At 48.7% G+C, this 15634-nt stretch overlaps 1 protein-coding gene across 1 annotated transcript in view; it reads left to right on the top strand.

Annotated features, from left to right (window-relative positions):
* Ptgfrn (prostaglandin F2 receptor inhibitor) overlaps positions 1–15634 on the top strand; it is a 71241-nt gene that overhangs the window by 24152 nt on the left and 31455 nt on the right. The window contains exons 2-4 of the mRNA XM_036190454.1: positions 5648–6016; positions 8741–9154; positions 13011–13391. Coding sequence (XP_036046347.1) covers positions 5648–6016; positions 8741–9154; positions 13011–13391 — 1164 coding nt within the window. The remainder of the gene's footprint in view (positions 1–5647; positions 6017–8740; positions 9155–13010; positions 13392–15634) is intronic.

The raw sequence follows: 15634 nt of genomic DNA, 5'->3' as shown, positions 1-15634 counted from the left end.
GAGGACAGCCTGTGGAGTGGATTTTCTCCTTCCGCCTTTACATGCCCTTTGAGGATGGAGCGAGGTGGCCAGATTGGCCTCAGCCTCACGAGATCTGCCCGCCTCTGCCTCCCGAGGGCTGGGATTAAAGGCGTGCGCCACCACTGCCAGGTATCAAAGACCTTTTTATGAGGAGTTCTGGTAACATTGTTTTGGATCAGAAATGCTTAGGACTCTTGATTCGAAACACTGGTAGCACTTGGAAACTTGGAGGAAGCTTGTCTTTTCCTCTTTCTCTGTTATCAGCTGTTACCAAAGGTTGTGACAAAAATTGGCAAGTGTGGCTCTGAGATATTCTTCTTGATTTGAGAAAAGCCATATGCCTTCCCTTTTACAAGTTATATTTATTTTTAAGTATCGTTTGCCGCTATTTAACAATATTAAGGGGAATCTGTACTAAATACCAGATTGCTGCTGGCAAGTTGAAATTCTGCTACCAAAATCTTGGATCTCCGTATGCTCGGATGAGAGGACACCCTGGTTCTTGCATGCATGACATGGCTCAGGCTTAGAGGTTTTCGGATTAAAATCTGCTCTTTCAGGCAACTGCTTCTACTATTTCTTTTCCCAGTGGTACGGTGACATAGCTTCCATCCAGATACTTGTCCAAGTTTGTCATAGAATTTGAGGAAGGAGTGTGTGAGTGATCCCAGGAGAGGGGGATGCCTCACCGAGGGGAAGGTGGGACTGAAGCCTTCTCTTGGCAAGAGGATTGCTGGGAAGGCATGCTAGCCAGAGCAGACAATGAAGCAGACCCTGGTTTCCACAGGGCATGGTGGCGTTTCCAGAAAGGACGGTCGTTTGGCTTTGTTGAAGTATAAGCATGAGCGGGTAAAGATGTTAGGAGATGAAGCCTGAGTTACAGACTCGGGCCAGGTCCTGAGGAATCCTGTGTCTTCCATTCATCAGGTACTTCCTGGATAGCTTCTGCACCAGGCCCTGCTTAGACACACAGTGCTCACAATGAAGAGATAGGCGATAAACAGGAACAGATGGTGCATAAAATACATGAGTGTCCGCTGGCAAGAGAAGTTTTGAGGTGAATAAAAATGGGGGTTACCATGTTAGGGGGTCAGGAAAGGTTGGTTAAAGAACCAGCAAGGTGAATGACTTTAGTGTTCAGGCTTAAAGAGCTATGCCCTGAAGTTGGGACTGGAGAAATGGCTCATTGTCCCTGAGTTCAGTTCTCAGTACCCATGGTAGGCAGCTCACAACTGCCTGATCCAGCGGGGGCTGATGGGTCTATCCCCCATGGGTGCCCCCCCCCACACACACACACACACACGCGTGAGCGTGCATAATTTTCAAAAATGTGCTTTTCAAAGCCCTGAAGTTAGGCGGTCTCTGGCCTGTTAAAGGAACTGTTAGGAGTTGAGCATGGCTGAATACCGTGAAGGGAGAGGAATAGAGTATGGGTTCAGGAGACAAAGCAGGGATTTGGGGTGAAATGGGAGAATGACTAGAGAGTTTGGCGCTGAGGAAACATATACTATATATTTTTAAAAGATTGCTTTGTAGTGGGTGGAAAGCCAAGAAACCAGTGAGGGAGTTATTTCAATAACAGTGATGAGAGGTGGTAGCTTGGACCAGGGTGGCCACAGTGTAGGGGAGATAGTTTTGCCATATATGATAAGCAGCCACTGACGAATTCTGATTCACAGGACTGGAAAGATGGCCCAGTGGTTAAGAGCGGTGGCTGCTCTTCCAGAGGACCCAGGTTTGATTCCCAGCACCTACATACCTTCTCACAACTGTGTAACTCTAGATCCAGGGGCTCCTATACCTTCTTTTGGCCTCTACAGACACCAGACATACACATAGTATACAGATATACATGTAGACAAAATATTCATATACATAAAATAAAAATAAATATTAAAAAAAGAATTATCCATGGAACCACAGGTTGTGTTTGTTTAAAAAGAGAAAGAAAAAGAAAGAAAGAGGAAGGAAAGGAAGGAAGGAAAGAAGGAAGGAAGGAAGGAAGGAGCGAAGGAGCCATGTGGAAGAAAGCTTGGCAAATTGAGGTAATGAGCTGGATTCATTTTTAAAAGTTCAGTCACTAGGAATAAAGATGGAAACCACAGAAGGGAAGTAGACTCAGGAGTGGGCTCAGGCCCGAAGGCCCTGGGAACCACCTTTTTGCCAAGGGGTAGAAATGGAAAATAGTTACCCATTTGGAAAGTCTTTTGTGAGCCTTGCAAAGTGACTGATTATGGTTAGGTTTATTCTAGAAGTATCCCACCTCAAATGTTACCTGCGATACACCACATGCCAGGTACTGTTGTGAATACTGTGTACTGGTTCATCCGAACCTTACCATGGCTCAGGGGTGAGGGTTGGGACAGAGTGCCAATCACGGTCCAATTTTTTCCCATTTTCTACATGTGCAATGTGTATGTGTATGTGGTGTATGTATGTCTACATATTCTTGTGTGGGAGCGTGCATGTATTCAGGTGTGCATTCATATGTGTGCATGTGTTGAGGCCAGAAGTGTATACTGAATGTCTTCATCAATGGCTTTCCACATTTTGGGGTTTAGAGTCTCCCACCACTTAGCTAGACTGAAGCTGACCATCTATCCCCATCTCCCCCACCCCCAAACACACTAGATTACCGTTGTACAAGCTTTGTATATGGGCACTGGGGATCTGAACTCAGATCCCCATGTTTGCATGGCAAGTACCTCATTGACTGAGCTGTCTCCCCAGGTACTGTGGTCCCCACTTATAGAGACTTGGGCAAAGGGTGGTTCTCTGTCACTCATGTATCTTTATGCACTCATCTGTTCCTGTTTATCACCTATCTTTTCCCATTGTGAGCACTGTGTGTCTAAGCAGGGCCTGGTGCAGAAGCTATCCAGTAAGTACCTGATGAATGGAAGACACAGGATTCCTCAGGACCCGGCCCGAGTCTACCACTCAGGCTTCATCTCCTAACATCCTTCCCCGCTCATGCTTATACTTCAACAAAACCTAACGACCGTCCTTTCTGGAAACGCCACCATGCCCTGCAGGTTCTGTTTTTGAGCCAGGGTTTTGCAATGTCAAGGAGTTGCCAACTCCTAGACTCGACTAGCTGGGGTTATAAGCATATAATGCTTTTTAATTTAATTTATTTATTTAGCTTTATTTTCAGTGCTAGCAGCCCTGGGCCTCACATGTGCAAGGCAGACACACTAGTGCTGAGCTGCACACCACCCCAGCCCTACTTTATTTGGTTTTTAAGGACAGTGATGTGTTTTGGGGTTCAGCAGCCTTTCTTAGGTTTGGAACTTGTTTTGGACCTGTCCGCAGCTCAGTTAGGACAGGAAGACAGTTGGTTCCTCCTGTCTTAGGGTTTTCATTGCTGTGAAGAGACATCATGACTATGGCAACTCTTATAAAGAAAACATTTGATTGGGGCTGGCTTACAGTTTCATAGGTTCAGTCCATTATGATGGGGAGCATGGCCGCATGCAGGCAGACGTGGTCCTGGCGCTGAGAGTGCTACATCATCTTGCAGGCAACAGGAAGTCAACTGAGATACTCAGTGGTATCTTATCATAGGAAACCTCAAAGCCAGGCCCACAGGGACAGACTTCCTCCAACAAGGCCGTACCCACTCCAACAAAGCCACACCTCCTAACAGTGCCACTCCCTGTGATTGCCGGGCAACAATTCCGTTCAAACTACCCCAATGCCTGTCCTTGTACAGCGTCTCGCACTGTCTCTGTCAATGTTTCTCTTACACAGCAGCTTCTTTTTTCCTTTCCCAGAGGAAGTGACAGTTGAAAATGCTTTTGAGGTTAGAGAAAACAAGAGTTAGGTTTAAAAATGACCCTCCACCTTTGTTTGTCCAACCCTGACCCAAATTTATGTCAGGTTCTCATCGAGATCTGATTTACGCGTACCTTTGTTTACCTAACAAAGTGCCGTAGATAGCAATACTTATCCCTTACCAAGTGCATCGCACTCTGCTCGCTCCTGTTCATTTAAAATTCCATTTTTAAAAGCGCACACAACCACTATCAATTCATTTTGGAATCCACTAATAGGCGGCCACAGAGTTTGAAAAACATGAATTACACCAGCAATAAACAAGCAGCCCCGGTGTGCTGGGTTCCTGGGAACGATGCTGTAGACTAGGAGGCTTAACCAAGAGACCCCTTTCCCTGCAAGCTAGAGGTCAAAGCAAGGTGGTCAGAGTCTGTGCCTTCTAAGAGCTGGGAGGGAGGAATGGGCCAGCCTCTTGTGAGCCTCTGTGGGCTGGCTGCCATTCTGTGGTGTTCTTACCTCTCAGGTGCCTCACCTTGATCTCCCGCTCCATCCGCTGTGCATTATTCTCCCTCTGTGTCCAAATTAGCTCCCCTTTAAGGACACCAGTCATACTGGCTCAGAGGCCTACCCTATGCCATATGACCACATCACAGCTTGCCTGATGACATCCTCTGTGACCCTGTTCCCAGTTAAGGCTGTGTTCTGACATACTGGATTTCAGAATTCAGCATATGAATTTTGGGTGAGGCACACAGATCAGCTCATCACAGATGAGAGAAATACAATAGTGACTGCAGGCAACCCCATCATACTGAACCCACATTACATAGAGGACTCTCGGTTATGCCGGCTTATCTTATAATCAAGGAAACCAAGCCAAGAGAGATTTTATTCTGATCTCCTTGATTCAGAGCCCATGTTATCTCCTGACTCATGGCTCTACCCGTTTGCAGAATATCAAGAGAGGTACAGTTAGTCATATGGTCTAAATGGAAATGCAAAATCCAGGTCATAAACACTACAGAATTGTGCTGAATGGAGTTCATTGTAGTGAGACCCTCTAAAGAGCTCTGCCCCAGAGGTCTGTGGATCACAGGCTCTCCTGGCAGGTCATGCCAGCCAACCGCTGGTTCTGTCCACTCCTTTTCTTCCCCACCACAAGCTGCTGTATTCCTGACAACACCAGGCAGCCTCCCTCCCTCTGAGCTTCCCCATCCGCCTTCTGAATTTAGATCAGGGTGAAGAGTACAGGGACGGAAATGAGCCAGAAAATAGAAAATTAATACTTGGTGGAATTGTCATATTTTAAAAATAATTTATAACCAATGTCAGATAACAGGAGTTAAATCATTTTATCAGCAGGCTGTTCGAGGATTTGAAAATTGGCATCCATCATTATAAATCGGGTCTTGGGAATGGTCTCCAGGGATGCAGGTTGATGTGGGATGGGCAGAAATGTAAATATGTGCTGATCTGGGTCCTTTTCTTTCACACAGACCCTTCCCATATCTCATTGCATGATAATGGTATGTTAAACACTAACAGGAGAGACAAAGCTATTTGAGGCCATAGTTAGCCCACTTTTCATATGTAGTCTGCCTGTCAGCTCTGGGGAACTGGTTCTGTAGAAGGCATTCATTTCAAGGTGCTACTTCCAACCCATAATTTCAAGAGTGGGTTCATCCTCTTCTATGGGGGTTCCATTTTTTTTTTTTTTTTTTTTTTTTAGAGATTCAGATGCCACATTATACCCTTGGGCCCCTGAGCAGAAGTGTCCTTCCCATGTCCCTTTCCTACTAAGAAGGCCCTCCATGATTTAAGGTCCACCTTCCGTTTCCTGTCGTTACAGCTGTTTGCCGCGGCCGTGTGGTGAGAGTCCCTGCGGGCAGCCTGGTTCGAGTGGTGGGCACCGAACTGGTGATCCCCTGTAACGTCAGCGACTATGATGGCCCCAGCGAGCAAAACTTTGACTGGAGCTTCTCATCTTCGGGGAGCAGCTTTGTGGAGCTGGCCAGCACCTGGGAAGTGGGCTTCCCAGCACAGCTGTACCGGGAGCGGCTACAGCGGGGTGACATCCTGTTGAGGAGAACCGCCAATGATGCTGTGGAGCTGCACATAAAAAATGTCCAGCCCTCGGACCAGGGCCACTACAAATGCTCGACCCCGAGCACAGACGCCACGGTCCAGGGCAACTATGAGGATACAGTGCAGGTCAAAGGTACAGTTCTCACACGGGGCCAGACCTTCCTCTGCCATTCTGCTTCTGCAAAGAGACTCAGTTTCCCCTGTCCATTGCAGTGATGGTGTCTTACCTGATGATAGGTAGAGAGTGGACCAAGTGACCCCTGGGAGCCTCTTTTCCTTTCCCAGTATAATTCTAACACATCCTATGGCCAGTGAATGGTAGGCACCATGGTGTGGTCACCTGTGAGAGTCCAGCTCTGTAGCCAGCTTGCCTGTGCAGTCGGCCCCTGGCTCTGCTACTCATCAGCTAAATGGCTCCTGGCTCACTCCATGCCTCAGCTACCTCTGTCCAACAGAGCTTGCCTTAAAAGGTGTGGGGCCAGGAGAGCTAGCCCTGCCAGGCCGCTCCCACCGTCATAGCAAGTATTCAGCTTAAAGACAAGCTGGAAGGCATGCCTCTGAGGTTCAGCGTTATGGGAGAAATAGATAGTTCAAAGTTCATGGCTTTCTCTCCGGGACCGTCATGAGTTAATGTCTGTTTATATCAGAAGTTGTGCTTGCTGTTTATAGACGATAAGACCACGTGGTTACTGCTGTTTCATGAACCCAGCTGTGCAAAGCTGACATCATAGGTGTCTGGAATATCTTGAGTTTGGGTTTGCCTTGCCTTGTACGTGCTGTTGGATTTGCTCCCGAGTTCAATTATCTGAATCCAGTGAAGAAGAGAGGACAGGCTATTTCCCTCATTTACACATGAGATGGGAGTGCACAGGTTAATTACTTGCTTAAAATGACATAGCTCATTAGTGAGTGAGCAAGAAGAAGCTGTTTTTATTTGAGGCTAACAAAACAAGAAACATAATTATTGTTATTATTAGTTGTACATTTATTTGTGCCCTGCTTTGTTTCTGAAAATATTTGTATCAGGGCAGGAGTGTGTATAATTACCTAGGAAGTAGAAAATGATAACAGAAAAAGAGTGGGCTAATCCAGGCGCCCACCCTGCCGTGGTTGGTAGAAACTGATACTGCTCAGCCCTTGCTGTTCCTTCACCAAGCCATGAGGGGATGAAACGTCAGCCCCACCCATCAAGTAGAAACCGAAGCATTACGCCACCAAATCTACCTCTTCCATCTTCCCATAAGAGGTACAGAATGTAGGTGGGTGTGGTGGCACACACCCATAAACCTAGTGCTTGGGAGCTGAGGCAGGAGGATTGAAACTTTGAAGCTAGCCTGGGTTAGTTCAAAGCCAGCTTGAGCTACATAGTGAGACTCCATGGGGGTTGGGGATTGGAGTATAGGAAACTCAAAAGTTCAGTGGTAGAGTGATTGCCTACATATGAAAGGCCTGGATTTGACTTCTAGAATTGGGGGGGAAAAATCCTAACTTTTTTTTTTTTCCTTGTAAGATTTCCCATAATGCATTTTTGCACTGAGTTAAGCAGACAACAGATCATCCCTCCCTCAGGTCAGACACTCTTGTGACTTATTGTGAGAGGTGGAGGATGACAGAGCCCCTAGCCCTCCCTAGTATCTGCCTGTTTCCTTACCGGTCTTTGAAAGCAAGAGATCAGAGGAGGCTTTTCTTGGCTCAGGAGAGCAGAAGGACAGTGTGAGAGTAGCCGGCTGGCTGCCAGGTAGGGTCTCTGGCAGGAGCCGGACGTGGCCCAGCATCTATCTGGCCTTCAACTTCACAGGTCCTGAAGCTGCCTCAGTGAGGAACTGGCCTTGAGAATGAAGCCCTGCTAGCCACGCTCACAGACTGGTGTGTGTGTGTGTGTGTGTGTGTGTGTGTGTGTGTGCGCGCGCGTGCGCGCGCACGCGCGCGCCTGCTGGAAGAGAAGGGCCTGTGGGAAGTGTTCTGCTACAGGAGTAACGCTCCCGTCATCTGGAGTGACCTTTCCGAGTGTGTGATCCAGGAGAAAGCCAGAGAGATGATGAATTGTGGCCCTTGAAGAGCCACATATGCAGCTCCTGGGGGGCATGGAAGGTTTTCCCAGCCCTCGGTGGACAGCCCCCACCTGATTCTCACCAGCTCACCAGCGTCGGCCGCTGTCGCTTCTCCTGAACCCACCCTCTTTTCTAGACTGTACAGTGGTGGCTTCTCCCTGTTGGTGCTGAGAATTAGCGGCAGAATGGTCAGCATTTCTTGACCTCTGCCTGTCCCGTGGATGTATCCTACTCAGGACATGAGCCACAGGCAGCTCCTGCCGTCGTCTCTCCCTGGAGATCTTGAGTCTTGGCAGCTCACTTGTCTCTAGAGTGCAGGCTCCTCCTCCAGTCCTGTGTCCTAACCAAAGTATTGTTTGGACATTGTGCCGGTCTGTTTCATCCTGGTGCCGGGCACTGTCCTGTCCTGCCACTCTAGACACTGTCCTGGCACTCACTGGACTCCTGTTGGCCCCGTGAAGCAGGTACAGTCATCATCCTCCTTTCTGGGAAACTGAGGCACAGAGCTCAAGGTAAACCTGCATCCTGGTGACCGAAACACGCACAAACCCATTTTAACTGGAATTTCATTACTGTCTCGCTTTTCTCTTTTGTTTTCCCAAGTCAGGAAGTCAGTTGAGATCGTGGGTAGATCAGAGTAGATGACTTGCCTCTCTAGGCTTTAGAACCGGAAGTGGAGTGAGGAATCTTTCTTAGGTAGCTGCCGTGGCTCAAGGCTAGAGTCATGGAATAGGTAGCCCATTCCTTCCTTATGGGACAGGACAAGTGGTGACCACTGACTGACACCTTCCCTCTGTCCTTCACAGTGCTGGCGGATGCCCTGGTGGTGGGCCCCAGCTCCCGGCCTCCTCCAGGTCTGAGCCTGCGTGAGGGGGAGCCTTTTGAGCTTCGATGTATCGCGTCAACCACGTCACCGTTGCACACTCACCTGGCACTTCGGTGGGAGCTACACCGCGGCCCAGTGCACCGCAGCATCGTAGCCCTGAGCCACGAGGGCAGGTTTCACCCAGGCCCTGGCTATGAGCAGCGTTACCACAGTGGGGATGTACGCCTGGACACCGCGGGCAGCGACGCCTACCGCCTCTCTGTGGCCCGGGCACTCTCTGCAGACCAGGGTTCCTACAGGTGTGTGGTCAGCGAGTGGATCACAGAGCAGGGCAGCTGGCAAGAAATCCAGGAAAAAGCTGTGGAAGTGGCCACCGTGGTGATCCAGCCGACAGGTGAGGTTTTGAAAGCGTGTCTCTCAATGATTGGGACCGGTGACCCGGTACAGGACTAGACCAGAAAAGGGCTAGCCTGCTTCCCCTTGTTGGGTAAGGGGAACAGAGTGGTGGTGGTAGCTTGGGGAAGAACAACTGCTTTGAGCTGTGTGCTGAGACCAGTTTTGCCTTCCTGCTGTATTTTGGGAGCCTGGGCTGTTGCTCACCTTGCATAGGAAGGTTGCTGTCTGATGCAGGGGTGAAGAATGCTGTCCTGTCAGGGTCCACCTGATGTTCCCTGGAGCTGTGGGTAGATTCATTCACACCTGCTGCTCTAGCTTTTGCTTGTTGACTATTTCCTTGAGTCCTTGGGTGTGCCTTCCCCGGTGGCTGTGGTGTTGTGTGTGTGTATGGCTGACTCCAAACCTCTTGCCAATGTGGCTCCCTGGATGCGCCTCTCCACCCCATCAGGTGCACCATCCCCAGCCGAGTGACACATTCCCCATGGATGAGGTTTCTTGTTTCCTATGCCATAGATAATCCAGAAAGTCCAGCCATGGTCCATATAAATTAATCTGTGTCCTATAATTTGCAAGTATACCCCCTTTTAAAATCTCCGACTACAGAAACAAGATAGAAGAGACTTAATACGGAGTACACAAAAACAGAGGAAAAATGAGAGAAAACAATTATTGACTTGGTCTTCAACAAGCATTAGTAGGGAGCCTACTGATTTCAGTGCTGTGTTTGGCCCTGGGCTCAGAGCTGCTACAAGCTCCATCCCAGGTCACTGGAGCCTGAAGCTTCAGTGAGGACAGAGAAACCATTGCAGGTTAATGTCAATGCTGGGGATATCTGGGCATGCTTGGTTGTCTAGGAGTCTAACATTTTCAGAGAGCAGTCTCCCCTGCCTCCTGGGAGACCTTGGCTGGACTCAGTCCCTGTGTAAGAATGTGAGTGTGTGGCCTGCTCTGTTCACTGGGAAGGAAAGTGGGAAGCTATACCCGGTGATGGTTTTTGTAACTTGCGTGGTCCTGGGCAGCCTTCCCCGCATCTGAAAATGAGTGTGACTGTCTTCGTAAGTGGCTTGTGGCAGCCGAGGTGTGGCCATTACTGTGGGCCTTGGCTCCCTTGGCTGCAAAAATGACTTTCTAGATGGACTAAGGTCACCTTCTGTAGCCAAAGTAACTGTCTGGAGTCTGCCATAGGAAACCTCTAGCTGTTGAGTGTTTACCAGGCAACTACTTGACTGAGGCAGGAGGGCTAAAAACTTAACCAGCAGCAGATTCACCATCTAGAGGAGGGGTTTCAGTTGGAAAGGTGCTGCTTGTTTCAAACATACCACAAACCCATAGCATCTAGTCACATGATTGGGGCTCAAGACTGGGTCACAGCAGCTCCATCCTGAGTCTGCACCATCTTCTCTGGTTTGGAACTCAGAGCCTCCCACTTGCTAGGCAAGCACCTATGGCTTAGCTATATTGATTGCCCTTTTTATTTTGGGGTAGGACCTTGCTAAGTTACTCCAGCAGGCCTTGAACTTGTGCTCTTCCAGCCTCAGCTTCCAGAATAGCTAGGATTGCAAGCTTGCACCAACACACTTGGCCTTGTGATCTTTTCCTGTGTGAATGGGCTCTTTGACAGCCTTTTGAAGCCCGTAACTCTCTTAATTCATGAAACATAATACATAAGATGACGGGGAAAGAATTATACTGGAGTGGTTATCAAAATATCTTTAAGACAAATTTGTTTTATACTAAATTATACTTCATTATTAACACATGAATAATAAGCCATATTGGCAGGCCTCACAGCCCTCATAATTTCTAGGGAGCAGCGAATGCAAATGATGTTTCATATGTCTACAACTGCTGTCAAGTGATGTATGAGGATCTGTTATTTCTGCTGAGGACCAAGCCCCCAAGCCATCTTTCCTGCCTTGTTGCTTTTATAAAGGGAAGATTTGTCATGTATCAGCAAAGGTTCATGAAAATAAAAATAGGAATGGATCTTCCCATCTATATGCCCAGACTCCATGTGTAGTCCACTTGGTAAAGATGTGTAAATTCTCTGTGCACTGCAGATTAAGAAGCCTGTGAGCTCGCTTGCATGTGCTCCTCCTTCCCTCTCCTCCTTCCTCTCTCCCTCCATCCTTGTAGCCCTCTTCCTCTATTTATTTATGTGTTTAGACAGGGTCTTGCCGGCCTCAAACTCACAGGCTGACCTTGAACTCACAGAGATCCACCTACCTCTGTCTCCTAAGTGCTGGGACTGTAGACATGTCTCACCATCCCCAGCTGAAGGATGGTCTTTTGTTTATGACCAACCTCTGCATGGGTCACAGGTGCTTGCTCACGTCCTCTGACCACAGTGGTCTTGTAAATGGCACAGAGCCACTTAGATAGCAAAGCTGTGTCACCCTGTGGTAGGAATGACACAGGTGACATAGGTCCTCCCTATGGTGGGAGTGGCTGGTGATACAAATCTTAGGATGTAACTTGAGGATTTAGCCATAGTCTACAAGAGAAAACCTGGATTGCCACAGGCATTGCCCAGGTCTCTTCTTGCATTCTGAATCCTTAGAACTGTCCCCCCTCCCCCTTCCCCACCTCTATCTAGTTCATCTCCCATTACCAAACCCTTCAATCTGGAATACCAGGACCCATGGTTACTGATCGGACAGATATTTAGCCGCTTTCACTAAGCTAGTGGACTACATAGCTGCAAAGACTTTGCTGCCAATATTCCTGGGCCCTAGGAATGCATTTCTTGATCTATAAAGAGGAGAGAGAGAAAGACCAACCAGACTTTTAAACTCTTTTTCCTGATACTATGTCTTCCTCATTTTCTGTCATGTGTTGGGATGGATGTTGAACTTGGCTTGGAATAGTTATTGGAAATATTGTCAAGATTTGGAAATATTCATGTGGAAGCAGCGTCTGTTGGAGGGCATGGGCTTGGTGTTTTCTGGACATCAGCCTTTGGTCCCTGAGCTTCCTGGGAACGGCCGGGGATGCTGAATGGATTCTGCTAGAAGGTGGGGCCTGTGTCTCACTTGACCCCACTGGGAGAAGTTGGCTGGCGTCTAGTGACAGTTCCCAGAGCCTCATTGTAGCTTGAATTTTTCCACTCTGATTACAGATGTTCGACATTTTAAAAACTCCCTGAATAGAATAAAATATTTCCATTTGAAAGCTTTGACAGTGGAATACTAAACAAGACCTTCCCTGAGTCTGTGACACCCAATACTTTAAGGCTTCCCCTAAATATAGGTTACTTTTAATTGTCCACAGTCCTGAGAGGACGGTAGCATGGAGAATGCAAAACTCATTGGGTTTGGGGTTTACAGTATGTCTCATGCTTGACTTTCAGCTGGCCATGTCTAATGAAATGACAGTCTACATGCATCACATTGTGAAGGACTGACTCATGAGGAGAGTTGTCTGGTTTCACTTTCCTGGCTCATCTGTATAGGGTTTTCCACCCCCACCCCAGGGTGCTGGAGCCAGTGATGGTAGAGGAGGGCTCTACCATGGACCTACTGGGCTTCAGCCTCCGTATCAGTAACCACTCCAGTATAATGACCATAACAGTACCCACCTCACATGGTTAATTTCAGAATTAATGTCCAGTGAGTACTTGAAAGCAATATAAGTGTTTGCTGGTGCTCATTGCTTCTCTTTCCCAAAACCAATTTAGTGTGTGTCATGAATTTATTCATTAACTATTCCTCAAGTGCTTCCAACTGCACAAAGCCTTCTAATTTTAACCCAATAAATCAGCTTAAAAGGAGGTGATCTGGAGGATGGTAAGGAGAAGGGAGGGTCTGGAAAGGGCAAACCACTTGATCACTTGACGGACTTGTTTTTCCTCTTAGCGCTGCAGTTGGCTGTGCCCAGGACAGTGTCTGTGACTGAAGGAAAGGACCTGGACCTTTCTTGCAACATCACAACAGACCGTGTGGATGATGTCCGACCCGAGGTGACATGGTACTTCAAAAAGACACCTGATGCCTCCTTGCTTGCCTCCCACATGCTGGCTCGGTTGGACCGTGACTCCCTGGTACACAGCTCACCACACGTTGCACTCAGCCATGTGGATACCCGCTCCTACCATCTACTGGTGCGAGATACTAGCAAAGAAAACTCTGGATACTACCTTTGCCTTGTGGCCCTCTGGGCTCCTGGACACAACAGGAGCTGGCACAAGGTGGCAGAGGCCATGTCTGCCCCGTCTGGTGTAAGCGTGACCTGGCTAGGTGAGTAGCTTGAAGAGCGCCTTTTAAGCTGTCTGCTTAATCCTTCCTGTGCTCTTGGGAAGCCTGTGGTATGCTGGGCATTCTGCCTCATTTAGATGTTTGGATCAGACAAGTGTCCTTGAGCTCCCCAGCTCCCAGGCTGAAGGGAAGCATGATGGGCTGAAACAGCCTGGCCAGCAAGGGAAAGTGGAGGCGATGTTTGTTCTAGTGCCTTTCCTCGAGGATGTGGGTTCCTTTGTTGTTGAGGGCCACGTGCCTGTGAGAGCTGAGCTGAATGACTCTTTGCAGTGACTCTTTGTTGAGGGGAGAGATAGCCATCTTCTTCTCCTTACTTAGGCATTTGTGCCCTGGGCTAGTGCACAACAAGAAAGAGCAGTCACCTCCTCCAGCTACCAAGAATGTTCTCTCCTCCTGCCCTGGAAGCTCACAGTGGTTTTCTCTGCAGTTTACAGTAGGGGCCATCCACCTCCCTGTCTCTCCTCAGGCTCTCAGCCCAGGTGCTGCTCCCTTGGTCGGGGGACAGAGGTGTCATCTCACCCCATGTTTTATAGCAGCTTGTAACATGGGAGGATGACTGAGGTGTCCTCATAATGTCACCCATTGTCATGTATGTCATCCCTTATCACATATGTGATTGTGGTCATGTTCTACCTTGTCATATGTCAACTGATAGATCCTCATCTTGCCATCGTGGGTGCTCCCTGGAGAGTGCTCATTTTATCATATGTGTGCTCCCTTGGGACTCCTCACTTTATCATGTGTGTGCTTCCTAGAGAACACTCACTTTACCATGTGTGCTCCCTGCTGCACTCACTTTACCATGCATGTGCTCCCTGCTGTGCTCACTTTACCATGCCTGTGCTCCCTGCTGTGCTCACTTTACCATGCCTGTGCTCCCTGCTGTGCTCCCTTTACCATGCCTGTGCTCCCTGCTGTGCTCCCTTTACCATGCCTGTGCTCCCTGCTGTGCTCCCTTTACCATGCCTGTGCTCCTTGCTGTGCTCACTTTACCAAGCCTGTGCTCCCTGCTGTGCTCACTTTACCAAGCCTGTGCTCCCTTTACCATGCCTGTGCTCCCTGCTGTGCTCACTTTACCATGCCTGTGCTCCCTGCTGTGCTCACTTTACCATGCCTGTGCTCCCTGCTGTGCTCACTTTACCATGCCTGTGCTCCCTGCTGTTCTCACTTTACCATGCATGTGCTCCCCGCTGCGCTCACTTTACCTCAGAAGGTGTCTTCACCTTGTCTTCCATGTGATTGCTGTCTTACCTGTGATTCCCCATGTCCTCACCTTAGGAGTGATTTGACTTCTTCCATGCCCTGTTTCTCATCTTTTTCCTGTCTGCCCATGGGGAGGAGTGTGTCCTAGCCCTTCCTGTTGTTCATCAAGGCTTGTAATTGCAGTCCGGCTTAGGAGGGATGGGCCTGTGGGGTGCGGCTCGCTCCCCACCGGCATCATTTCCCAGCGGCCAGGCCTGTGGTCAGCTCTTCTGTTTTCAGTGCTGTGGGCCTGACAAAGGCATTTGAGTTTTCTGTAAGGAGGCCGCAGCACAGGTCTTTAAAGGCCAGGAAATGACTTCCCCTCTGCCTGGTGCGAAACCTCCTCCTGCATTGCACATCTTCAGCTCCCATATAGTTAGTTCTTCTCTATCTTCCAGAGAGGTCCTCTACTAGCTCAAGGGTGAGCTCCCTGTCTGGCTGTCCCTAACAAGCCTCTCTTTGGCACAGATGGGAACTTGGCAAGTGGTAACGGGGGTGCAGGGGAAGAGTCCTTAGAGAGTAAGCAGTAGGAAAAGTCCAATCAGGGCTGAGACAGGGTGAGTGGGGTGTGGGGCTGCTAGTTAGCCCCACAAGCAAAGTGGAGCTTTGATATCTGGAGGGCGGAAGGAGCAGGCTTATCTGGAGAGCTTTCATTCCTGCATTCAGAAACCTGCACGAGCGAGGCTCTGTGAAGTCCTGAGCTGGAACAATGCTGGCCCAGCCAGGACTCTCCTTAGCAACCTTCAAAATAAAACAGATGTTGTCAGCACCAAGAGAAGAGTTTTCATCTCTGGAGTTGAATCTGTCTCCCGGCTCTGATCCTAGTGCATTGTGTGGCACTGTCAAATTCCCACTCTGGCTCTCTCCCCCTCCTCTCCCCTCCTCTCCCCCCTCCTCTCCCCTCCAACTTCTGAATCCTAGCTCCAGGATTTTTTTTTTTTTTTTTTTTTAAATTCTGCCTGCACTTCAATTGGAGGACTTCT

The sequence above is a fragment of the Onychomys torridus genome, chromosome 6 (assembly GCF_903995425.1).
Source record: "Onychomys torridus chromosome 6, mOncTor1.1, whole genome shotgun sequence".
In the NCBI taxonomy this organism is placed as follows: domain Eukaryota; kingdom Metazoa; phylum Chordata; class Mammalia; order Rodentia; family Cricetidae; genus Onychomys; species Onychomys torridus.
This window is presented reverse-complemented; position numbering and strand designations above follow the sequence as displayed.